Source organism: Oenanthe melanoleuca, chromosome 3 (assembly GCF_029582105.1).
Source record: "Oenanthe melanoleuca isolate GR-GAL-2019-014 chromosome 3, OMel1.0, whole genome shotgun sequence".
Taxonomy (NCBI): Eukaryota; Metazoa; Chordata; class Aves; order Passeriformes; family Muscicapidae; genus Oenanthe; species Oenanthe melanoleuca.
Window position 1 is genome coordinate 48,948,500 of NC_079336.1, and position 27,490 is coordinate 48,975,989.

The 27,490-nt window shown below is 36.1% G+C and overlaps 1 protein-coding gene across 19 annotated transcripts in view; it reads right to left on the bottom strand.

Moving 5' to 3' along the window:
* Positions 1-27,490, bottom strand: part of TRDN (triadin) — a 228,971-nt gene that overhangs the window by 131,433 nt on the left and 70,048 nt on the right. For 16 of the 19 annotated variants that reach the window (XM_056487101.1, XM_056487093.1, XM_056487091.1 and 13 more), the window contains 5 exons: positions 25,479-25,538; positions 24,067-24,126; positions 21,530-21,589; positions 20,032-20,226; positions 15,363-15,422 (listed from right to left, as the gene is read on the bottom strand). In XM_056487101.1, the coding sequence (XP_056343076.1) occupies positions 15,363-15,422; positions 20,032-20,226; positions 21,530-21,589; positions 24,067-24,126; positions 25,479-25,538 (435 nt within the window). The remainder of the gene's footprint in view (positions 1-15,362; positions 15,423-20,031; positions 20,227-21,529; positions 21,590-24,066; positions 24,127-25,478; positions 25,539-27,490) is intronic. The other 3 variants (XM_056487098.1, XM_056487095.1, XM_056487100.1) reach the window with 1 other exon arrangement.

Consider the following 27,490-nt stretch of genomic DNA (forward strand, 5'->3'; position numbering starts at 1 on the left):
CCAGCCTCATCTCAGAATAACTATAGCCTTAAAATGAATGTTAGGCAAACTTCAGGAATCCAGATGTTTAGCCATGATTTTCCAACCGCTGTATGTCTGAAAAAAAATCATCTTGAAGTTGCAAACTGAACTACTGAGCTGCTGATTACCTTTGTCGCCAACCAGAATAAAAAAGTGATATTCATAACCAGGTCAACACACAGAAACTCGAAAGATTGAATTTCCAGTTCAGAATGAGAACAGAAAACAACATAGCAATGTATGAAGAATAGGTAATCTTATTTTTCCTTCTACATTTGATCAGTCAGAGAATAAACATTAGTTATTTTTTTTTCTTTTTCTTTTTTTTTTTCTTTCCAAAACAAGACCACCTATTCCCCCAGTTAGAAAAAGTGATAGTTTTTATAACTTGGATGAATATATTGTGTGAAAAAGGATAAAGGTCAGTGGCTCAGAATGTTGAATAGGTGAGTAATGATGAAGGATAGTCAATAATTTGGACTGCTGTGTGGTATCTACAGTGTAGGGCAAGGATCTAACTCCTCTAGGTCAAATTGTAGGCTGGCCCCATTATCTTCCTGTGCTCTGTTGTGGCAGCAGTCTTCTAATGATTGCAGCAGCGTGAGCATAATGCCAGTATGATACCACTTATTGCTAATGACTTGTCAAGTTCTATTTTATAGCTTTACAAGTTTTAAGCAAATCATTTATTTCATGCAAATTGACCACACTATATAATATGAGAATGTTTTAAGTTTAAGCTTCACAGATCAAAAACTTTCCCTTAGGCCAAAATGTTTGTTCTGAGCAGGTTCCCATCCACTCTGATAAAAGGCTTCTTTAATGTTTCCATGTCTTATTAAATGTTTCTCTATTCACTTTGATGGGAATGTAAAGGACAGTAATGGATAAATATTTTATCCATTCTTTTGATTAAATATATGAAAGGGGATAACCTAAGTCAAATTTCTTTTCTTTTTCTTCTTCTCTCCTCTTTAACTTATAAAGCACAAGTGGTTTTCTGCAGTACAGATGACTGATAAATAGAAATTAGGAACTGGCCTCAACAGATCAGACCATTAGTATTACTGATGTCTACTGTCTTGACTCTAGCAGTGGGCAGTTGGACACACATCCATGATGTAAATGAGAGAAAGTCAGGATGTTTTTAGTGCTCTCAGTGGACAATCAGATTAGTCCATGAATTGCAAGAAGTTGTTATCCAGATTACCACTATTATTACTGGATATACACTTATCTCACAGCTTTATAAATGCAGTCACAGAAAGCACTGCATAGTTATTTGCTTCTCGTTTCAAACCTAGCCTTCATTTTATTGCTACAAGATAAGCCACTAAATTTCATTTAAGATGCTTTAAAAATATATAAAAAATTAGGTTTTGAATTCTCCAAAAGACATCATTGCAAGCACAAAAACGTACATGCATTTCTATGCCAATTTGTCCCTAAAGTTGATCCACATTTCCATGTGTCCATGCAGCTGTGCTACAAGTATCTCCTTCATATATGATATTGTAAACAACTGACAACAAATTACTCTGATGAAAACTGAAAGAGGGAAACATTTTGTATTTAGGCACGTGGGAATGATCTCACCAAGAGAAAAAGTGTCACATTAAGACACGAGTACCCTCCTCCACAGCCTGAAAGGAAAGAACAGGCTGCAAGGATGAGTAGAAGGTTTAGGACTCTAACTAGGTAACATGAATAATTCATTGAAAATCAGCTAAAGTCCTCAAGCTCTGGGAAACTTCTGTCATCAGTGTTTATCAAATTGCTTGAGATATCTGGAAGAAATTAATCCTGACTTGGTTTATTAATATTTTAGATTTTTTATTGCATGATAAGGAATACAAGACAAACTTTAATTACCTTACTTTTCTCAATCTAGGAAATGTCTTTCTACGTACGTCAAAAATGTCATGTTTGAATATTGTGTATAAATTGATTTCCTATGATAATATCAAATTATGTGTTGTCTTTCTTTCCTGATCTTGTGAGTTCAATTTTTCTGCAGCAATCTTAATAAAGTGTCTAAATATATCTTTCTAGATAAAAAACTGAAATGCTTGTAAAATTTATTATTATTATTACTATTATTATTAATAATAATAGCATTATACAGGCATTTCAGATGGGTGAATATTCCAATTGGATATAGAGAAAAAAAGCCATTACAGAGTGTAATATGTGGAAATACCATTCCTATGACTGTTCTTTTCCTCATATCCATATACCAGTTAATTAAACAGCAGGAATCCTATGGTCCAACAGCACCAACACTTTGTTACAGTTTCTCAGTGCAGCAAAATGTCTTTAAATAAATCTCATTCTGCTCAGATATGACATCATTCTCTAGTGATAGTAAAAATCATTCAAATCAAGTAATTGTCTTTGCAGAGTTATTTGTTACGAAAAATAAATTCCTGTCAAATATTTAATGAATGTTGGAACAAGGCATGGATCAGCAGAATGAGGTAAGACTGCCAAATATGCTTTTAGTGGACTGAAAATATAATGGAGTCCAACCATTTTGCCCAGGCTTTCAGTTTTGAGCTGTCAGTTGCTACTAGTTAAAGGTGAGTCTCTTCCCAGCCAGATTAGGCTGTGACTGTTCTGGCAAACAGTCTGTTCTGGGGAAGTGTTTCTCTGCTTAGTATGTGTGCATGAAAAACCAGGAGCAAACTGTTTTCATTAAGAAAGAACAGCTGGGGATCAAGAGGTGAGATTGTATAACTGTACTGAACAATGCAAATGCTCATTTTCTGGAATGCATTTCTTTAAATAAAAGACTGATGCCCAGTATAGGCACTCCTTCCTAAGGAACACACTGTGACACAAGGATTTCATGCACACTGTCAATTAAATGGTGCCTGGGAACATTACTGGGCTCTGGAATGCAGACATACATATCCTGCAACATATTTTTTGGATAGACTGACAACTTTGACTTGTGCCAAGCAGCAGTGTCTCAAAAATTTCATCGGCTCAGTTCAGGAATTGGCAGGCTCCAGGGACCACTCTCAACAGATAGCTGAGATACATCCAGCCCATTTTGACCTTGAGGAAGTGCACTGGATGTGGATCTCTCTATGAGGGAAAAGATCACCTTCAGAGAGAAAACAGTGGAGTTGAGTTTGATTTAGTAATCTAGATATGGCCACATAATAAAATTATGCCAAATGGGAAAAAAATAGTCTAAACAGGATTTTAATGACCTATTTGGAACTGAATTTTTGACAGGGGAAAATGGAATTAATGGATAATAAAATAAGACTTTTGAGAAAGTATATTTTAGTAGCAAACATATATTTCAGTTTTTAATTGCACTCAGGATGTGGCTCTTTATTAAATGGTTAATTGCCTAACATAAAGTGAAACTGATTTTGAATAAGGTTGATGATATTACTTAAGAAAAACCTATGCTAGAGTAACTGCAGTGATTACCAGTAGCAATGCAATCTTTTAAATTTTAGTGTTATGTCATGCTGACTATCAACCAGTTTCTTTAATGATCCATGAGAAAAGAAGAAAAGGAGAGATGACATGGGCAATGCCAAATATATCTATCTGGCTATGTTCCACTATATCTATGTATTTAAAATTCACTAACAATATAACAAATGATTTTGGAACTCTACAGAGAGTCTAACCTACAAATAAAGCACGTTATTGTTAGATACTCCCTGAACACACAGACAATGAAACCAGGCCTACACAAATAACCTAGCTGCCTTGGGAGTCCAGCCATCTATTAAGCTGAAAGCAAGGGCCAGTAGGTCAAAACTGAGGGTGTAGGAAGGAAGGATGTACACTGATACTCTAAATTCTCTTTTGTAAGGGAGTAAGGGGAAGGATTAAATTTCTCTTCTCAAGGCACCTAACAATAAGTAACAGCAACTTGATAGCCTTCTATTTTTAATATATAAAGATTTGTGTTCATCCTTTGCTGTTCATGATGGATTCCTATACATGTTTCTATGTAGTAATAATATATACTATATGCATGTGCATACATGTACATATAAATGCATATCAATATTTGTTTAGAATGAATCATAGAAAGCTTAGGGTTTGAAGGGACCTTGAAGATCATCTAGTTCCAGATTTCTGCCATTTAGTTTAGTGATGTTTCTGAGCAGAAAATACTTGATTTGGTAATTAAGCAGGTGTGAGAATCATTTTTGCAGACTCCTGGAGGTTGTGTGAACATCAATTGCTGTGTTGTCACTCAGACACCAAATCCAATTAAAGTCACAGCTGGGAATTTGTTTGATATATTTCTTTCTTTTCCTGTGCATTTGTATCTCGCACAATGTAAGTGTGCAAATAACAAGTGTACAAATGAGGCAGGCAAGAGACATGCGGGTAGGGCTATTGGCATTTTGGGGTTTTTTTTTCTGTTTTAATTTAAAGTGGATACTATGGACAGAGCTTGTAGTTTAATCTATTTACAAAACCACATCTCTTGAAAACTCCCTTACATAGATTTTTACCACTAAATCTCTCTATAGCTCAATCTATATTTGTGAAACTGTTTTAATTTTTATGTTCAGAAGACTGAAGTCATTAAGGAGTTAAAAGCTAAGCATTAGCAGTTTTGTCATTATACATTTAGTAAGAAGTCACACAGCCTTTCCTGACATTAAAATAAAATTGAATTGAAAAAAATTGAAAATTGAATTTGCTGCTTCCACTTCCTCCCACCATTTATCATGGACAGCTAGCAGGTAAAAATAAACCCACATATTATGTTTAGAAATATTGAAAGATGGATCTCAAAGAACTAAGTACAAGGACAGTGAAAATTGTGGGTTATTGTGTGGTAATGATGGGTTATTATATGCACAGTGGAGTACAAAAGGACTGTAAAGGCAGATTATAAAATGAAAAGACATATCCAGTCTTTCTCTCTCCCCCCAAATAACCTTTAATAAATTGGTATCATATACAGTGACCCCTAGCATAATTAACATGAATATCAGGAGTTGGAATAGAAGCTTTTTCTTCACAATATGAAGTATCCAATTAAAACAGAAAATAAACCACTGCAACCAAATACTTGCAGATAACAATTAAACAGAACAGAGGAACCCCATAAGCTGTTATGAAGAAAAGTAATAGACACTGACTATGCCATGTGAGCACTGCTTAGTAATTTATGTTCTTTGTGTTTGGTTTATATGTACATATCATTGTTTCAACCATCCTTCGTCCAACTACATCTAGAAACATTCAATGCTCAAGTCAGAAAAGCTAAAAGTGATTGCAGCAAGAATGCTGATACTTTATGTCATCTTCAAGTGATAGTGCATATGCCAGTTTTGCAAGAGAAAAGCCTAACATGGATAAAATCAAATTAGAGATGAAATTTCAGATTGTGGTAATCCCTCACAATATTTGTGGATAATGAATATATTTAATATAGAAATCACTGGAAGTCAAACTAAATCCAAGTATCTCTGTCCCCAAGCCACAAAGTTTTTCATATCTCTGAGTCTTTTTGCTAGAATGAGACAAACAAGAAGTTAATGCTTATGTTACCTGTCTTGTCTATACTTGACAATCACCTAAAACAATGAATCCATAACCATTTTTCAGAAGTTAGAATTTCAATAATGCAGTCTGAACCTAGAGGGAAAAGAGCTGAGAGGTTTTATTAGATCAAATATCAGAGAAGAGCCCAAAGGTGCAGAGGTGTTGGCTCCTAACTCCTGTTTATTCAGTCCCACTGAAATTGCTGGGAGCTAAGTGCCATGGCCATAGTTATGAGAAATACTGGAAGAAAAACCTGCAATACTGGAGATATTCATTATTTTAAGCCAATAATTCTTTGGTAATTATTGATTCTTCTTTCCCTTTAGTTTTGCCAGGGAAGATGTTCTGCCCTTTAAAGATGTTATTTTTAGGATAAATAGTCCTGGGATTCACTGTCATGAGTTTTAACCCTTGTGCTCGAGGCATCCTCCATGATTTTTGGGTAAATGACTTAACATGTCTTTCCATTGAAATTATAAATGGATCTAACAGAAATAAAATAAAAAAAAAAAAAAAAAAAAAAAATTGGACATTGTGAGCATACAGCTACTAAAAATTCCAAATCCTAAATTCTATGAAAGTGGAAGCTCTAAAGGATGAGCTTTTGTTCTGATGAAAAAATTGTTTAGGCTTCTTTTGTTTGAATAATTTGGATAGGGAATATCTTCCACATTTATTCAAGAAAATATTTCTCTCCATTTCTTCTTTTACTGTTTCCCTCACTCCCAAATACTATAGTAACCAGAATGCATTTTTTTTCCAAGTGGCACCACTGTTTCCTTGATTGCATCAACAGCTTCTCCTGATAATATAATTTGAAATCTTATAGAAACCTTGTTAGTTCAAGTCTTCATTTGAACAAAATTCTTGCTTGCACATTTGCAACATATTTCTTGAATGTATGTAGGCTCTCTCACTACCAGACATTTAAAAGTTAACTTTCAGACAGTTATATCTAGATAAGTCACCCAAGGGATCCATTTATAGTCAATGGAGAGAAATTGGTACTTTCAAAGGGTAATTCATCTTTTCTATCTTAGGCATCTTTCTTAGGATGAAATTGTCCTCTGGAGGCCTCCATTTCATACCACTGGCTATAAAGACAGCTAAAGGTTAAAGCTGGGCAATTAACTTTTGGGTATCTAAGTGAGGTGCAATGAATTGCAAACATTTTATTTTGCAGTTGTCCATAAAGATAATGCTTCATGCCACCAAAATATTCCAGGACTAGAAGAGCCATACATAATTTTTCACACTGTATAGACTGTCTGGTAACATATTGCTCTCAAAAACTCCAACAATTATATGTGTGGACATTGGACACCTTTTGAAATCTATGTTATTTACTTTGTCAGATGATACTGTGTGTGCTGAAGGACAAAGTGAAGCAACAGGAAGGAAGAAGGAAGATGAATTGTCAGAGGGGAGAATAGAAGTTCCTGATGAAGAAAAAAAAAGTGGTTTTGACTCATTATAGGTACATGTCATAAGTTACACATCTTTTTGACAGAGCAGATACATGCAGGAAGAAAGCTGAAATCAAAAGAAAGATGCACCTGAAGAGAGAATGGTGAAAGGAATGGATCTGCCACAGATTACAGTCCCAGTGGCTGCAGATGAGATGCATAAGCAGGTGGGCAGAAAACAAGGCAGGGAGAGCATGTGTTGCTTAGGCCAAAGCTGAACACTCTTCTGTCTACTGCATTTCATATTCTCAGAACAGAGGAGGTGAGGAATTCTTGCTAAGCTAAAATGCTTCATGATGGAATGTATCTTGTCAAAGTACTTGTAGATCTTTTCCATGCTCTTTTTATCTATGTGATATGGTAAACTGGTACCATTGCTGTTGTTGAAAGTGAGCCTCCTCATTTTCCAGCAAAGACAGCATAGAATTCTATATTGGGATGAGAAGAGTAGCTTCTAGTTTCACAATAGAGAAATAGGCTTCTCCTTATTAACAAAAAATGCGGGAGAAAACTGGAAGCCCTTCTTGATGATGTTTCAGTGTATTCAGCATCAGGAGGTGTTTAAAGGCACATTGTATAGATGGCAACTCTTCTCCTTGTCATTAAAGATGAGAGATTCAATGTATGATGATTAACTTCCCTAGGAACTTTCAGAATTCTATTCTAACAGTAGCAGATTCATTAGCTCACGTATAACTTTAGAGTTATATAACCCAGCTTATAAAAGTGACTGAAGCAGAAGATTGTGGGTTATCATGTCTCATCAGAGATAAATGTCTGCTTGAAACCCATGTAGGATTGCAAGGATTAGCTTTACTGAAATGGTTGCCATTTAAGATGCTGTTTAGTTTAAGCAACTCTGTGATAGAGCCTTGACTCCAACTTACTCTGACAACCTCCCTATATTAATTCCAAGTGACTCAACCCTGCTTCCATCTCTTGTGTATTTCCTGCTTACACTTGAGTAATGACAGGAGTTCCTTGTAGATCCATGCAAGTCTCTTGCCCTCCTTGGTTTCTTGCTCATTGGGGTGCATCATTCTTGAGCTTGGAGGAAGTGATCCTTGAATACCATCCAGATCTCTTGGACCCTTTTCCCATGAGATCTGTTCCTGTGGGATTCTCCCAAGAAGATCCCTAAAGAGGCTAAAGTCAGCTGTCCTGAAATCCATGGTTTCAATCTTACTTGCTGCCCTGCTTCCTCCTTGCCAGTGCTGAACTCCACAATCTCATGGTCACTGCAGCCAAGGCAGACCCCAACCCTCACATCTCTGACAAGACCTTCCCTGTTTGTCACTCTGAGGCAACCAGCACACCATTCCTTGTGGGATCCTCCACTACCCATCACAAGAAGTTGTCAACAATTCACAGGAGCTTCCTGGACTGCTTGTGATTTGTTGTGTTACATCTCCTGCCGATATTAGGGTAGTTACATTCCCTCAAAAGAACCTGCACCTGGGACTTTGAGGCTGCTTCAAGCTGCCTGTAGAATCCTTCAATTTTTTAACTTATATGATATAACATCAGTATCTGTTGTAATAATTTTAACTGGAAATCAATTATGACAATGAGTCATTAAATGCAATTATCATTTTACAAAGTCACTTGCTAAACTTATTTTTACTTTTTAAATAGAAAACAAATTGTTTATTATTAGCTGTTTAGGACAGGTTTTTGGCATTTAACTTTTGCCTTTATTTTCTAAATAGCTTACTTTTCAAAATTAAAGCAATTGAGTCTTCTGATGATCCTCCATTGAAATCACCCTTCACTTTGAAACTTTTTACTGAACTATGTGAAATGTTTATAATGCTAAATAGCAGTAATAAAACATAATGCAAATGTGAGAATAATTTCTTTACTCTAATCTCTCTGCATTCACAGCTTAAATTGTTTTGTTTCCATTAAAATCAATTATTTAGACTCACACCAGCAAAGGTTTTTGGCTTTCTCTTGTATCACATAATTTTGACCCTCAGAATGCCTTGCAGTGAACTATCAAAGAAAGACATCCATTCCTTTCTGCAGAAGCAGAATACCACACATTCCCTTTGTAGCTGTTTCCAAGAGAGGGAGTGGTTCGAAATTTTTTGGCCAAGTTACAATGAAGTGCCATAAGAGTGTTGACAGATGCAACTTCATGTGCCAGCTTCTGGCTCTGATTCACAGGGGGATGATATAAACTGGGAATAATGGATTGTTGTTTTGTCTCTGTGGGATGGTGTCAGGATTGTATGTTGATAACATCCCCTTTGAGAGATCAATGTCATTTCAGAGTTTGACAAAATAGACAGGTTTGGGGTGGAGGGGCAGTCATAGACAAGAATCTTGTTAAAATTAGATCAGTGGATACCCTCTCATAGTTTCTTACAGCTGAATAGAACTTTAAAGAAGTAATATTTAACTCCAAATGACAGTTAATGTTTATTGTAAGAATTGCACATTAATAAAATAGTTAGAATTTTTTAATAACTCAAACTTAATTTTCAGTTTGTCATACATGTATTTAAAATTACTGTTCATTAATTCTTTCCTTTCAGACTCCTTGAAAAGTATTCAAAACTCTCCCAAAATATTGATGGACAATTACCTGTCATCTCTGAAGAAGAATCCAGATGAGTATTTTCAAATTACAATATTGTACAATATTTCCCTCAGCAGGTAGTAAAAAAGTAAAAAGTTTAAAAGTAGAACTGGAAAAGTCTCACTGCCCATGTTTTTCTTTTGTATTTTGCTTAAAAAAAATCTGGCTTGCTTGTTTTCTACCACTGGGTGCAGGGCCATTGAGTTGTTCACACCAAAAAGCATCTCTCCATAGGAAAAAATAATACTCTTTAGCATTTAATCTCAAGTGTGAAAGCCCATAACTCAGCTGAAAGTTTTCATGCTGAATTTCTCCGAACAGCAAGCTAATAATATGCTACTTTCTTATTTATTATGAGTGATTTCTGTATCTTTTTCTAATTGCACTTCATTAACTATATCCCCAGAGAATCAATATCAAAGTTATATATGTAAATGTATATGTAACAAGTTGAAATGTTACTCCTTGTCATTGAGATATCCACAGCACATCCTAGTCTAATCAAGTAGGAGTGACACTTAAAAATAGTTCAAGAGCCTAAAGCGTTTTGCTATCTGAACAGCGGAGGGCAAGTATTTAGTTCCAGTGCTACAGCCCACCCACAGCAAATAGAGGCATTTTAATTTTCAAAATTAGCCTTTATTTTTCTGAGAAACAGAACTACGATTTTGTTTTGGTTTGGTTTTTCTTTTTTTTCAGTAATATAGTCCATGGTCTTTCAGTAGTGATGCACCTTTATACCAGTGTCTCCATATTTTTTTGATATTAAATGACAAATATCATACTGAGAGTCTTGAAATTCTCTTGCTGGATTGTGTAATAACAGTAGTCCCTTCTCTTTGACAGAATATTTCTTGACAATGGAGGAGAGGTAAGCCTTGGAAGAAAATTGTAGACATGAAGGATTTTCAGTCTACACTTTCCAGGACCAAGCAGTCTGTAAGATTCCCCATGGATACTCATCACAATTTGTCTTAATATCTTGACTCTTCATGTTTGTTGGGGGGGGTGTGTGGGGGTGTGTTTCATGAGCATATGTGCAAAAGGTGAGGCTTCAATGCTTTTTTTAATGACAAGGATGGATGACTGTTTTACCCTATAGCATACTGTCTTGCAATGTACACATGCTGGAAATCCTGGTGAATTTCTCCAAGTCATATATATTTTCAACAGTATAAGATAGGTAAAAATTGTCTACATTGCATTGGCTTTCATATTGGCTTTGGGACTGGCTTTGAGACCCTGGCATGGAAATACACAATAAACATTTAAGGGTACACTGATGGAAGGAACTGATATGGCCACATTCCTTTGCAGTCTGGCTGTAATTGGAAACAGCTATGTAGTGGTACAAGCTCCATAGGGCTGTCATGTGCTTCAGCGATAAGGTTTTGGAAAGTGTAAATTGTAATAATACCATAACTGTGCTCCCATTGTCTTTGTTGCCAATTAGGCAACTGTAAAGATCCTCCAGCAGTGAGTCAGGTCTACTGTGAAATGCAAGTGGTTTAACCAAAACCAGAACAGAGTAAAACTATGCATGCAAAATAAACTTCTAAGTGATTAAAAAGAAAACAAAATCACATCCTGAGTAGACAACATGGCTGTGAGAAAAAAAAAAGGTGCCTTTTATGACTAAATACCCAAGACATGCTTATCACTCTTAATTCATCATGCACAACACCATGCTGAGTCCCATGCAGAAAGACAGACATGCAAGGATCCAATTTCAGTAGCTGCAGAACAAAAAAGGCATTTCATCAGAACAGCTCCTTGATCTGCCAGAGTAGTGGCTGACAAGCATTGCAGGGAAAGCAGAGGAAGAGTGGGAAAACAGGTGTATGGCACAGGGGGAATAAAATAGAGTAAATCTAGTTAACTAGAGTATTGTGGGCTCCATGCTGAAAGTGTGACCAATTAGTGCCCCTGAAATCCCTCCACATGGGTGAGACTCTCTAATGTCAAAAAATAGTTATGAAAACAAGTTTTAAAATTTCTACTAAAATAGAACCCTTTCTCTTACCAATAAAAAATAAACTATGAATAAGAACATTAAAAATACTACTGAGAACAAAATACAGGACTATCAAACAATTTATCAAACACATGGAATAGACTATATTCATGAAACTACATAAGTCAGTGATCTTCTGCATCAAAAATGCTCTCTTGGACTTAAGAAATGCCAGTAGAAAAATGAAGGTACCAGTCAGAACTAATGTTCTTAATAAACAAGTTTTCCACCTAATGTTTTAATTTTTACAAGGAAAACTTGGAAAATTAATCCTAAAAGAAAGGCATATTAATTCTTTCTTTACAGGCAGACAAAAGGAGTTTGGGCGGAGAAATTTGTTAATGCTGAGACAGTTCAGCCTCTGCTGAGCAACTGTAGTCCAGGGACAAATAAGGTCAGAAAATCTATGAGAGGTGATTCAGCAGCTCCTCTGAGAAATTGTCACTTATCACAAGCATGTTAGACACAAGGTAAAAAATATTTGTAAGGCCCATTTCTCAAGAGCTAAAATCAGAAAGCAGTTTTTTATGCTGTATGCAGTAGGCTTCAAGTGGTTGACCTGTAAGTGTGTCAGCAGAACCCAACTGGTCACTATTGCAGTTGTGACATTTATGGGAAGGACTTCTGGATTAGAAAAAATGAGTTTATGAGTTTAAAACTCCACAATTATCTAGTAAAGGGCTGAGAACCTCAAATACTTTTCTTTCATAAAAATTAAAATGTCTTACAAGTTATTTGATATTGATACAATTACTGTGGTTTAAAGGAGGGCATCCATAAAATTTGTCAGTATCAAGGACAAATACTAACCAGAGAAACAAGAAAACCAGCTAGTGCTGCATGAAGCAGCTTAGCAAAAATTCTTCCTTATATGGCTTCCTTGAATTCCCTGTGTACATTTCATTCATTTTTTATAGCTAAGACTGCAGTGTCACGTTGCAACTTTGAGCAAGTGAAGAATATTTCAGCTTCATTTGTTAAAAGCAACACAAGAGCATTAACTGACCTCCCATAGATTGATGTGACTGAAAAAATGCATTAATTGATATATTTTAAAAAGTGTATCTATTAATGAAATCTAAGGAACTGAGCTTTACTTTTAATGTTATTTGTTTGAGGACTATAAAATGCAATATTAGGTGAACTACTTTCATATAAATTCCTGCTTAAAATTTATATTAAAACAAAAAACTTATTCTTAGAAGTAATGCATATGAATTTTTTATAATAGAAATATTTCAAAAGTACTTTGAAAGACAAAAATGCTGGATGATATTACTATTAATGACATTATAATGTAATTATAAGGTTTTTGCCTAAGGAATCAGAAAATTCATGTTTGATGCAATCAATCACAGAAAATTCCAATATGTCTATGCAAAGGAATTTTCTACACCAATTTTATTTTTTCTCTTTCACTAATGGTAATATTGAGATTAATAGAAGTTATTCCTTATTTAAAGGAATTGCAGTGTCAAGGTGACTGTAATTTAATTCCTCAGCTGATTTGCACTCAGAACTCTGTTTGGACAAAGTTCTTTACCATAAAATACAGAGAAAGACAAAAGGATAAAATACACCAGATTGTAAAGCTAATTGGATTTTAGGGTTATTAAAGATGTTTTCCCCATGTTTATCTATTCAGTAAAATGAATTACAGCAATATTTCTGTTCACAAAAGTACAGAGTAAAATGGGCACTGAGAAAGACAGTAACAAACTAACTGAGTACTGTTTGTTGGCACTCTTCTCAATGATTTCCATAAATCAAGGCTGATCACACCTGACCTCTACTGTGCTTCTCAGAAACACTTTTCTGGAGTCTGGATGTTTCAGCACTGCCTGTCACAGCCAGTGGGTTGACTAAAGCTTATTTTGAAGGCAATGCTTTTTGTTTTCCCTCCCACAAAAGTGTATCTGGCTTCAGCACGACAACGATCTGCAGCATTTAACCTCAGCGGTCAACAAGTCACTTGAGAGGTCAAAAATAGTCACTTTACAGGTGGAGCCCCAGCTTTGGGAGGTGTTAAGGGGCAGTCCTTTTCCATTTCACCTAAAAAATTGATTATTTCAGATACTTTATGACTTACTTCCATTTTTTGTAGCCTTATCCTGCCACCCTAGTTTTTCATTCACCTATAAGGCCATTTGCTCACCCTATGTTCATTTAATGTCTTTCAGTTCTTTAACCTGTGGTTTCTTGCCACAAGTCTGTCATAGCACACTGGTATGATACAAGACAAACACTGGAATGGAAGACTCATGTCTCTTATCTTCTGAAATTCGAGTTGCTACAGTATCCCCTCACTATATCACTGCTCCCCTTCATGGTTTTCCCAGTTTCCTCGTAGCTGGAAAGGTCAAAATCGAAAAAAACCCACACTCTCCCTTCCTACAGCATGTCTGCTCTGCCTCAGGAGAGTGTCAAATGGGCCAGGGAACCATCTGGGAAAAAAGAGCTTTTTCACTGCTGTTTGTAAATGTCAGGAGAACTGTAAAAAAGATCCTGAAGATCTCCATGATAGCATTTTTCATAGGATTTGTTAATGGTACAGCTGTGTAAATCCAGAAATTAGGTTCTTCACAATGGTACAGGGTGTTATTTTTTAAATCAAAGCATGACTGGCAGGCTCTGGAAAGTTTGGCAAATTGTTCTCCCCCTCTGAGCCTAAAAGCAGTCCCTCTTTATAGCTGGCTGTCTTTAGCAGTCCTAGAGGAGATGCAGAATTTTGTTCTTTTTTGATGGAACCCACTACCTCTCCATGTCACTCTTTGAGAACAGGACACACAAACCCTCTCCCTTCAGAACCCCAAGATTGTTCATTTTCTCTCCACGAAAATCTTTGTCCTCCCTCTCCCTTTTTGGAGTCTTTCTGTCTCAGCTACACCCTTAGGACTTCCCAGGCTCTGTCTGAACCTGGGCATGTCAAGAGAGAATGTCAGCCACAAGGCAGACATAAGGAAAAGAACAACCAATTCAGAGGTGCACCAGTGGAGAGGTTGTTGAGCAAATAACTGAATAAACAAAGCTGGTAAGGTTTAGTGTGTCCTTAAATATTCTCTCCTTTACTCTTTTAATGGATATGATTGCTTTTCATTCCAAGGGTTATGTCTCTTTGCGGTATGTCCACACTTCAGCAGGAAGAATATTTATTAAATAACTTTAGGCTCAAGTGACTTAATGTTATTAGATGGTGCTCAGTCATCATCAGTAGCTCTATCTTCTTTTTTTCAGTGAGGAATTAAGTGCCTGTGTTCAGGCAGATTAGCATGGAGATGTGGGAAGAGAGAAGATAAAGCACAGAAGTGGTAGATCAGCTAAGGTATTTTATACACTAACAACAATGGAAGTTCTATTTTTGAAGCATTTTGGAGTTAAGGTTTGCTATTTGTGGAGAAAAAAAAACCAATAAAACAAATTATAAGCTATTAACAATAAGCTCTTTCCTCTCGCATCTCAGCCAAAAGAAGCATGGAAAATTTTAGCAATTTCTACAGCTTTCCATTGACTCTACTTTTAACATAACCTTGATTTTAATTCATGCATTGTAGACAGAAAATTAGAAGCTTTAATAAAACAGCCATTAGCTCTTATGCTTTATTAAAACTATTTGCACACTCTTTGTTGCTCTTGTGAGACCTTTGAATAATAAAAAACACACTTTCAATACATAAGGGAGCAAAAACCCTCACAGAAACAGAAGATTATTAGAACAGAGTTGAATGATATAGGAAAGTACCTGGATAAAAATCCCCTTGCGCAAACATGTCAATCACATAGCGACAGAATGCATATTGATCTAACAGAGCAAAAAGGAAAAGAAGAGTAATGGAGAGAGTAAATTTAGAATGTCATTTGTATTTAAGAGTGAAGATAAAGTTTGGCAGCACAAGGACATCTCAGTAGCCTTTTCATAGGTAGTCTTGCACATTATATATTTGTGATTTTTCCTGACTTTCAAGTGGTTTGTATGTTCAGAAAATGACAATTTGTTGTCCAGATCTGATTCAAAATCTCTAGCCAAGAAATGCAGAGCTTCCAGTGTCCCTGAGCTACCACTTTGTTTTTTGGACTGGCTTTGCTTGGCATATATCATAACTCCATACACAAGTACAGTGCAAAAGGCTACAGTGGGACCTGCTGGCCAGAGATCTCATAGACTTTTCATCATCTGTGAAGATTAATTTCACAGAGAGCTGATAGAAAATTAAAAAAAAAAAAAAGTTTTGTATCACAGTACTTTTTAAATATGTTTTTAACCTTATATTAAATATACATATTTAGTGAATGAGAATATAAAGAGAACCCTGTGTAATTGCACTCCTAGAGCAACAAGATTTTCCACAGAATTCTGCTGTTTCACGACAGAATCATTTTTCAAACGTTAATCCTTACAAATACATATGCAAATATATATATATTATATTTGTGTACATATCTATTTTCTCTTTTTTTAAACTCTACTATTCAGAAATTAAGGCTTCTGAATCTAAACAGATTGCTGATTCTGGAAGTGTTGATTGTCTATTGACTTCTCCCATACATAAGAAGAGCTGGAGAGCTTAATAAAAATTTCTAACATTAAGAATGGTGAGGAAAACTTATCAGTTTTAACCAAGCACAAAAGAATTTCAATATTACTGGATTCTTCAGCGAGTCAGAAAAAACAGCTTGTTGCCCCAGTGCCCACTCTAAGAGGCATTTGCTTTGAAAGCTAATGCTGATGTCTAAATGCCAGCTCTGGTTATCTAAGTTAATTCTCAGTTGTCCTTGAGTGAAGCATATTCATCCATCTGCCCAAGACTCTTCTAGCACAGTTCCTGCACTGTAGAAGTTACATCTCTTTCTCTCTCCACCTCCTGTGGCATCTCTGTCTCACCCACTTACAAAGCCACTTGCTTTCCCCATTGCCAACTCCAAAATAAAATGATGCTGTCTTTGGAATAATTAAAGTTTTGGAAATGGCATTGCTGTTACATGTAAATGCAAAATGTAATTCCCAAGTATGGGACACTCATTATGTTATTGACTTTCATACATAGGTCATTGCTATGTCAGTATCACTTGGTGCTGAGGCACTTATGTGACTGCTGCTCTGTTTTATGGACTGACAGCAGTCCTTGGATGAAGAGCTGCAGCTCTCGAGTCATTATTTCCTATGCAGATATAGAAATCAGGAAAAGCTTTACCAACTCAGGAAATATCCAAACACTTTTTCTAGTTGGTAGAAGCCTAGGCAGCTGTTTTCTGTTAGTGAAATGGTAAGGGTAATACTAGCCAAGATTGTAGAGCCTGGGGTAAAACTTTCTGCATTTACACAGGGCTATGGCTGTAAACATTGCCTTTAAAACCTCTGATGAATATTCATAATAATTTTTACTTTCATATTTGGGAATTCAAATTTATCAACTTTGCATTCCATCCTTGAGGCTAAAGTATCTGCCCTAAGTCTATATGATAATTCTAAAAAATAAAGAAATAACAGTGTGTGTGTGTTAAAACATGTACAGATATATTTTCTAAGCCCACCTAAAGCTACTGAAGTCAGCAAAGTGTTTGCCCTGACTTTGACATAGTTTCAATAGGCCTCAGTGAGTATTTATAAATAAAATGGAGCAATGCCAACACTTTACCCAGAAAACAAACGGCAGGGCACAGTTCTTGCACAAAAAGCTGCTTTTCTTAGTTCTCTTTTGCCAAAACAAGCTGTCTCTATCCTTGCTACCTGTTGGGAAGATTTCCTGGACTATTTGGGGCATTGTACAAAAGACTGCTAGAGGATTCAGAACAAAACTGTGGCAGGTGACAGCACACTATATGGACAGCTCCAGCCTATGCTGGTTCTGTTTGAGGGCCTAGAATCACACCATTTCATTGATATTAAAATAATCTATTCTTTAAGCATAGTAGTGTTGACCAGAAAAAAACCAGACTGTGTTGTTGATTTTAGGTGGGGTTTTTTGTTGCTGTTTGTGTTTGTTGCTTGTTTCTGTGGGTTTATCTTATTTTGTTTTGTGGAAATGTAATTTGAATAAACTTTTTAAGAAAGTCTTAAACTTCATTGTACTTCAGAAAAAAATTTTGTATTAATTTTCTCCTCATATCATTTCTTTAGCAACTCAACCCAAAAAATGAGATTTATAAAAGAAACTGTGAAACTTTCCATAACAAAAATATAATTTCTATATAGCATAGCAAGATGCACTATAACATCCTGTTTAAGTTCATAGGAATGCTATCAATTAGTAAAGATTAAAATCAAAGGAATTTTAAATGAATATGATTTTTAAAGTGCCTCTTCATGGCTGAAAATCCATTTTAATCTAAACTCCTTATTAAAATGAGAATTTCACACTTTAGTTTTCACATAAAAATCTGTAATGGTGGCACAAATATTCATATAAGTACTAAAAAACCATGTCAAAATTTTTGACTAGGTTCTTAATGATAAAAATACTCATAGATGTTTCTGTCTTTAGACTTAATGTGATTTACTCAGGAACATGACCTATTTTTTAAATTTTAATTTCGGTACTGAATGATGCAACAACTCTTTTGTGATCATTTCCATATTTTTACATTGTTTCAGATAAGCTGGCAGAGCTACTCCCTTGAGCAAGTAAAAAATTGCAGGATCAGGAAATTTCTGCAAAACTGTGTCGAATTTAAAATTATGTTCACCTTGGGTCACAGTGGGACTGAAATGTAAAAATGAATATTTTTAGAGTGTCCAGCTGTTCAGCACTGGCTTATGGTGGAAAAAAGAAGCACAACAGTAGGAAGTGCAGCTTTCACTTGATGTACAGAGCCCTGCCTTGAGTGATAAAGGGAGCTGAAGAGGCTTCTTCCTTCCTCCACTCCAGCTGCTTATTCTCATTTTCACCTGCTGGGATTCTGTGCACACTCACTGGGGTCACACTCTAAAGCAGACTTGCAAAGTGATCTGTTAATGCTTGATGTCAAGATGTCATTTTGCTAATATTTATCAGCTAAAGTTGTTGTTGGGAATCCCACAAAAAACCAACAAACAAAAAACCACCCCTATTCTATTGGTCTCTGTAATTTTTGATCCCTACTTAAAATATTTTACCCAGCGTTTCTTTTTGAGAGCTTTATCCTGAACAGTATGGAGTGGATCCCACTGTGCACTGAAACTCTGCCAGAGCAGACAAAAATTTAGAGAAGATTTTCACCTCCTAAGTGCACTGAACACTTTGCTGAACTTTGTCCTTTGTCAAAGCAATCACTGTGATAGATGCTGCTTTGATTCCATGCTTCAGAGATCCCAATATTTCAAGAAAAAGACAAAATTAACTGGAATAAAAATAAATGCTAAAAACTACTAGTTCACAAACTATGCACTTCAGAAAGTGAGCTATGTCTCAAACTCTCTGTTTTCTAGAAAAGTATAATTTAGGCAACTCCTCAGGGGTCCAGAGAGTTGGTTAAGAAAGTCTGAGAGAATCTGATCAGGAAGACTCAGATATCCAGGCAGGGACGGCTTCTTTGATGTTCAGGCACAAGGATTTATCTGTGGTTAGCAGCTGAAAGGATCAGATAGGTGCACTGTGCAACACTGAGCTGCCTCTTTCAATGGCAGAATAATCCCGTGGCTGCAGAGCGGCAGTGCAGACAGAAAGCCAGGTTCTGCTGCCTACATTCATACAAAATTGTGCTTAGTGCCACGGAAATGCCACAGGGAAATCAGGGAACCAGTCTGTGCAGCCTGGGAGTAGAAGAACCCAGGCTTACTCTGCATATAGCCAACATCTTGTTAGCTACATGGTGTCAATGCAAGTTGATTCTTTGTTTTATCACTTAATTTCTTCCTTTCACAAGAGTAAAGCATTTCTTTCCTTTTGGAAGAAATTTGGAAGCTGTTCACATTAAATTACATCAGGCAGATATGCCACTATGTTGTACAACACCTGACAACCTCCTACAATATGATGTTAGATAAATAATTATATTCCCTTTACACTGTTGCTTCTTTAATTATGGTTACAGAAGACATATACAGATGTAGAAACAAACCAAAATTCCCAATAGGTCATCGGACAGTCTGAATTTTCGAAAATAACTCTGCTTGCAATCTGCTACATTAGATGCTGAACAAATCCATGAAGTCTCAGACCTATCTGAAGGGAAATTGGTCCTTGGTAAAGAAGGATTTAAATTAAAATGAAATTTTAGCAATGACAAACTTCTAGAACTTTCTGATTATTTACATTAAACTTATTTTATTTTCTATAATCACGTCCTAGCAGTGTGAGGTTCATGTGGAATTTATTTCTACTTTTGTTTCTCATGGCTGCACTTTGGTCCTTGACAGATTTAACTCCATTCTTTCTCTTTCTTTCCTACTACCTCTTTAGGATCTTCATCTGTTTCCTCCTCATTTTGTTTACCTTTCTTGTCCGATTTAGTTACAGTCTGAAGAGCTTTCTCCTCCTTTACTTTCGTTTTGGCCTTTATTAGCCCAGTTTCTGTTGCTTTTGTCTCTGCCTTCTTGACCTTCTCTGCCGTCTTTGCTTCTCCTTTTCCATCCTTCACTTCCTTTTTAACTTTTGCTTCCACTTTAGTGCTCTTTACTTTCTTCTCCTCTGCAGGTAATAAAGAAAAAGCTTTCAGTGTCATTCTCTGTCCCCAAGATAATACTCTGTGCCATTTACTTTATATTGTGCTATTAATAAGGAGCATTTCTTCATTATTAACAGCTTGGTAAGATCTGATGAAAACTATAATCCCCTCGAACCAGGCAGAATTAAACAGAAATATGAGATCCAAAGAAGTTTTATCTGCAGTGCTATACCATGTACTTGGCTGATGCTAAATATAATATTACTCATATAATATTCAGTGTTTCTAACATGATAGTTTTCATGGTAGAGGCGAGGGAGAAAGATGTTGGTTATTAAACAAACAAATATGGTACTATCTGAATAAGTTTAGACTTCAGAGTTAAACTCTGTTATAAACTGGAAAAATAGTGCATGGTTATTTTTAAGGTTTGCTTTCGTGCATCGATTCTAGGTCTCAGCCCAGGAAGTTTTGAGTTCTTGAGTCTGATCTACATCAGGTCTCAGGGCTAGAAGTGTTTGAGACAATTCATAAGATGCCCTTCAGCACAGTGAGGAGGCTTCCAAGGAGAATTACCAAGTTTTAAACATGAGTACTGAAGCTACACAGAGCTTGGTGAGACCCAAAGCAAAGCTCTTTTTCTCACTTGAGCTTTGCATGCTCCCAGCATGTGTGTTTCTACTTTACTCCAGTGGAAAATCCAACAGTAGTAGAAACTACCACAGGATATGAATCAAATTAATCTGTTTTGTGCAAATTTCATACTCCTGCTTTCTTCATAGATCTTAAAGTCTCCATCTTTGAGGCAAAATTTCTATGCTACCAAATTTATGTTTTCTGTAAGGCTCTAGACTCCTATTTCTGTCAATTCACTGAGATGAATAAACTAATTTTCTCAAGACATAAACTGGAATATATAACTATTGCAAACCAGAATTCAGATATTTATATAAGAGCATTGCTACTCCCACACAAAGACAGGTATTGCCAATTAGTGGAGAATTAACTTCCTTAACTAGTTATAGTGAAAATGTCTGTCAGATCCCTTGCAGGTAGGCTTTTTTCTTTTCCAGTGAAATGGTGGTACACACTTCTATTCTCAATTTGAAATTTCAACAGATTTTGAAAGGGATCAAGCATAGAATTAAGTCCGGGATTTTCTACAGATATTTAATTCTGATTATATATTAGTTATTATATATTATATTTTAGTTTCATGTAGCTTATTTTTCATGCACATTTATAATCTCTGCTTAAATAAAATAAAGTTTATGCATTTCAATGTCCATTCAGTTCCAAAAAACTGTAGTTTTTTTCAATAAATACCTTTGGGAGGAGGTTTCTTTTCAGCTTTTTCATGTCTTTCAGGTGCATCTTTTTGACTTACTAGAAATGAGAACAATTGTATATTAGAGAAAAAAACTCACAAAGAACAAGAAAATATTTTCAAACACAACATTATCAATGGGAATTTCAGACTTCCTTATGATTCCTGTTTCTCAGTTTTCAATACTCTAGTTTTCAGATTCATATACTGTGGTAAAAACCTTCAAAATCTCTCTTGAGGCTCCCTTACCAGAGGACAAGTGAGTCATGCAGATCTGAAGCTTCCTAGGGACTGCTTTTACTGCATATTCCAGATGAAACAAACTGGCTCATGTCAAGTGCTGAACAGACACAGAGCTGGCCTTGTGCTCCAGCCTTGTGGCTGCATTTGTCTTACAGAAAGATGTTTTTCTTAGCTTGGGCTCATTGTCTACAAACACAGCCATAAGTCTGGAGCTCACTGCAGAGCCCAGCTTGAGTGAGTTCATGTCTGCATAAGATACACTGTGTAAACACACACACAACTGAGTTCTAGAAAGGCTGTTAAAATTTTATGCAGTTCTCTATCTTTGCTCTCCTGGTCACCAACCAGACAGAATAGCAGAACAAACTAGCCTTGAGAGCTAATTACACTTCTTTCAGCTGATAACTACGTAATAGCAACATCCTCTCTAACTGAATTCCATCCTGGAATTCCAGCCTGTACAAGACATAATTGATATTTAGACTTGGTTTTAATTTTTTTAAGATTTTTTTAGATGTCATGTTTAAAAAACATTCATATCAATGAGGCTTCCTGGAGCCTTTATCAGAGTCTGAAGAATTACCTTGAGCATAAAGAAAACCTGCTGACTGTGTGGGCAGTAGCCACATGGTTTTCAGCATGTCCATTCCCCAGAGCTGGGCAGGACCTGAACATTTTCATTTCCTAGGGACTGCAGGTGGTTGAAACAGCCCCTCAGCACTGCTGGTAGCTGATCCAGTTAGAGCAGACCCCTGAGAAAAGGGAGCAGGCAGTGGAAGGCTCAGCAGCACACTGCTGGCAGAAATGCACCTTTGGACATGCTGAGGACAACTGTCCTGATGCCCTGAGGCCACAGGGGCTCACAGCAGTGAAACCACCCAAGAGAGGGCAGCATGGCCATGTCACACTGCAGCCACAAATCTCCACAGCTACAGTGTCCAAATTCTTCATAAAATTTTCCAGCCAGTGACTGGAGTCGTGGCTGCTATTACACACATTAAAGCCCTAAGTGATTATTTGGTTAGCTAGCAGAAGATAAATGGGTAAAGAGGCTGGCTGCTTATTAGGACTATCTCAGTGATTCTTGGAAGGTATTTGCTTTTCAAATCAGCACAGACACTGTGGGCATTTATTTTCTCTGGCTTACTTCAGCATGACTTCATTTTATGAAAAAAGTCACACACTTTCAAGCTATGAGCTGGAAATAGAAAAAAATGAACAATATCCCTGTAAAAGAGAGACTGGACAATGGCTGCCCTTCAAAATATTTTAAGGCTTAAAGTCTTCATTCTGCTTGCTTTCTTTCTTTCTTCACTTTTACTTTCTGTTTTACATTTCTCCTTAGGCTACAGTCAAGTCAAAAAAAGGATGATTTGTATATTTGTATCTATATTGCCTGAAAATAGTCAAATTAAATACAGTTAATTCATGCATCTCAGCATTATGAGATTAATTTCAATGTCATGATGTACTGATACAAATATACATTGCATAATATTTCTTCAAGAGTTGACTGAGTAAAATAAAAAGAAACAAAGACTGAAACATCATTATAGAAATATTTGCCAAGGAGAAATATCTAACCTCAGAGGAGAACAATCAAATGCCAGGCAATAATAAATGTTAGTCTTTAAAACACGGCATAATAGGGCAAGGTGATTGGATTTTTAAATTTCTCTGTCCAAACCATAGCCAAAGATGGAATTATCAGTCAAAAGAATAGTGAAAATCACCCCTCACACACCAATGATATTGCTATGATAATTATCAGATATGTAAATATTGACCAAAGCCACTGCTGCCATAGAAGACAGTGAAAATCATATACTGAAATTAAAATGTTATTGAAAAAAAAAAAAAAAGGTGAGAAAATGAAATTCTGTTTTTGGATATGATGGAAGACCCACACTGAGAGACAGTAAATACTCTTGTATTAGGTCCACATCAGGTTGAAAACTAATACACAAGAGAAAATGTTTTCAGGCAAATTACTGAATCCCTTTGTGAAGAAACAGGCATCAGGGAATTAAAATAAAATAGTCATAGGTTTCATCCTTCAGTTTTGTAAGAATTGTTTGTAATAAACTCTGCATCAAAACCGAAGAGTAAAGCGAAAAAGAAAATTCTGAACAAGAATTCACTCAGGGGCTGATCAAGACCTGCTCAGGCAAAATGACAGCACCCCAAAAATGTACATGAACTAGAAAAGCTTTTTACTTTAAATACTTATCTCCACACTCTCCCAAGATTCAAGCACTTAAACTGTACAACTTTTTATGATGATCCACAATACCTTTAGATGGTGCTTTCTTTTCTTGTTTTTCTGGCTTTTCAGGTTTCTCTTTGTGAACAGCTAGAAATAAAACCAATATTCTTAATGGTCATTTTAAAAAATTGCATTTAAATGAGAAAAGGATCAAGAAACACAAGTAGGCACCATGGTTATGCATGCAAAGAATGAAAAAATATTGATTCAGCTGCTGCTGTTTATCGTTGATGTCTGGGATCATGGGATTGGAACTTTCAAAAACTCCTCTGCCATCACTGAGGTCTTTGCTGTTGGCTGGAGGAGCAGCAGCCTTTCTAGCTCCACTGTAATCTCATGAAAGAAGACAGTAAAGAAGAGTCATACTTATTCATACTGTTTAATATATTTATATACTGTAATTTACTGGTTTATTTTGATTTATTATTATTTTTTAGCTTCCTGTTTATTACCTTGGCTAATTTCTAAAGGATTTTCTGAACTTCACAGAACAACTAACAGTTTTTCCAGCTATGAATGATTAAGCACTATAATTAATTACAAATCTAATTGCAGTGACATTATAACTAATGTTCTTTGGGGCTTTTTGTTTGCTTTTAATTTCCACCTTACAAATTGAAATTAACTGCTCTGTAGTTACTAGATTTCTGGCTCAGGTTTCAGAATACACCTGAGTCATGAGGTAGTCACTGAGTGGTGGGTAATCTGAAATGTTCTCCTGTGTGGGCTCTGTTTTGGGATTAATGTTTGCACAGTAACTTGTCCATGGATGTGCAGAGCTGATATTTGCATGGCTGATGTGCCCTGAGGTGGCCTGTGGGGATGATGTGTGTGAAAATATGCAGTTCTCTATTTGAGTACAGTGCATGAGATTACCCTAGGAACACAAAAATATTTGCGTGCATTGAGCTGGTGTTTAAAAAGAAAGTAAGAATTGGGGAAGATAAAACAGTGCTACACACCTATTTATTATTGCAAGTAACTACTGGAAGAATTAATCCTGGCCTACTCAGTGGCTGTGCAATTGCCCTATGCAGTATTCCCTTTAAAATGCTTTTTTTTTTCCACATGGCCTTCCTGATTACCTGTGTGACTGATCTGTCAAGTGCCTTTTTCTTGGATGACCATAGTCTCTTAACAACCATTCTTATTGCAATTGCTGGAAATACTCAGTGTCATCATAAGATTACACTAATCAAAGTAAAAAATATATTATCTGCTTTCACCAAGAAAAAATAACTAACAAAAAACATGCAGAAGGAATATTAAAGGCTGCTTAGTGTATAAAACTTCAAACTTTTTTATTATTTCATTATTTTTGTTCATCATATTTTATAACTCTTTTCTTCAATCAAAGGGATACATAAATGGAAATTGAGTAGAGAATTAGCTTTGGGGTGCCTCCCAATGTAAAATAAATTCTGACATTAAATAATTACCTGCATGCCTTTCCTTTTTTTCAGGTTTTTCTTGTCTTTCCACTTTGTCTTTACTTGTCACTAGGAAAGAAAGCAAGCAAGCATTATATATACCAAAAAATAAAAATAAAAATTTAAAAGAAAAGATCACCAAGATAAGCCTTAGGATACTAAGTGGCAGTGTGTTTCTGCTGAGCTGCCCTGTGCATATTTTCGCAGTGTACATCATACTACAGGGCTGTGAGCAGCCAGCTCTGGCTAACAAGTTACTGCCATGGTAACATGCCTCAGCTGCTTGCTGCATAGCATCTTCTCTTGCAACTGTGCCAGTTCCAGGAGAATTTCAGAAAACTGTCGATCACTAAGGCACAGCTCACAGTAAATGCTGCTGCTGTGATGGAAAGAGACCTTCACCTTGGCCACCCCATACTCTGTCAGGCACAGGTTGTAAAAACCCTGGTTTCAATCTGGGAGCATCAGAGAATCACAAGTGCAAATGATACATCTGTGCCTTGCCAGCTGGCTTGAAATGGATGACCAGTAATGGATATGGATAGCTAGTAATGGATACAGACATCTAGTAATGGACACTAGCTGAGATCAGTCCCTGGCAATGACCATCTTAGAACCATAATTAACTACCCAGTATGTGCAAAGTAAAACTAACATTATGACAGTGGAAACTGCATTATGCTATCCACTTGTTCACAAAACATTTTCCACTTGCTTTTCTTAGGATTTCACTCCATGATTTTCCAAAAAATGAAAAAATAACCATGTGGGCTTTAGGGCAGATCTGAAAGAACAGCTGTGAAAATGCAAGCCTAGCTTAAGTCTAACTCCTGTGGAGTTTCCATCCAATTTTAGTAAAACTCCTTTTGTCTAACATGAGGAAATATGGAACTTCTTTTACAGTGCCATGAATTCCACATGTAACTGGATGCAAAAGAAGAGTGGTGAGGCAATATTCAGGCTTCCACATTTTTAAGCAGTATGGGGATGAAGTACACGAGAATATGGCTGACATCTCTGACTGAGAATGCTAAGTGACTGAGACACTTCTAGTTACTCTCTGTGTCATTAAATAACTTTCTTAAACTTCATCCCAGAAGTTTATTATAGATTAGATTAAGATGCTGTTTATACTCCCCATTATCTTGATCTTGAAAAGGCAATGTATTTAATGTAGAAAATTAGCAGCAAAAATACAGGGATGCAGTCTCTGGGGTCTCCCACTTACACTGCAATGAAATGGACCTTAGAAAGACACACATTCATAGTCTTAGTTTTGAAGTTTAATGTACAGTCTGAAAGTAATGTTTATATCTCTGTGAAAACAGAGAATCTCTATACACAGTAGTGTTTCCACAACAGTTTTGGCAATAGTTCACTAAATAAAACCAATAGTTCACTTCAAGAAAAAAATACCATTAGGTGGACTGAATATTCATAGGATTTGTTAGGCAAAGTAAGGCAGTATAATTGTCTTTTTTTTTGTTTTTTGTTTTTTTTTCACTGGCTATCTGAGTTTGGCTGGGATAATTCTTTTCTTGTTCTAAGAAACTTAATAAAACATTAAATATTGTTCTCCTGTGAACAAGTTGAAGAGTTCCCCAAGTTTTCCACATTATGACATAAGTCTTGAAGATAAATTCATTATTTAATATGTGACATTACTTCCTTTGCTTTGTCATTTTTTCCAAATCCCAGAAAAAATTTCACGTTATCATAATTTTATTTTCTACTAATAAATATTCACTCTAACAGACACCTCAATTTATATGTCTGCCTTTAACTTCTAAAATCAGTCTTGTTGGCTCAAGTCACTTTGAATTACTTATATGAAATGGAAAAGCTCCAATCAGAGACCATTAGGAAGGCCTAGTCAAGCACATTTCAGGAGGTGCATGTTCACTTGTGTTCTTGGCCTTAATAGGTCTGCTCTGGCTGGATATTTGGTCTTCCCTTTTCTGGTTTTTGGTTATTTATTATGATCATTGGCCTGTTTGCTCTTCAAGAATGTGCTTCTTCCT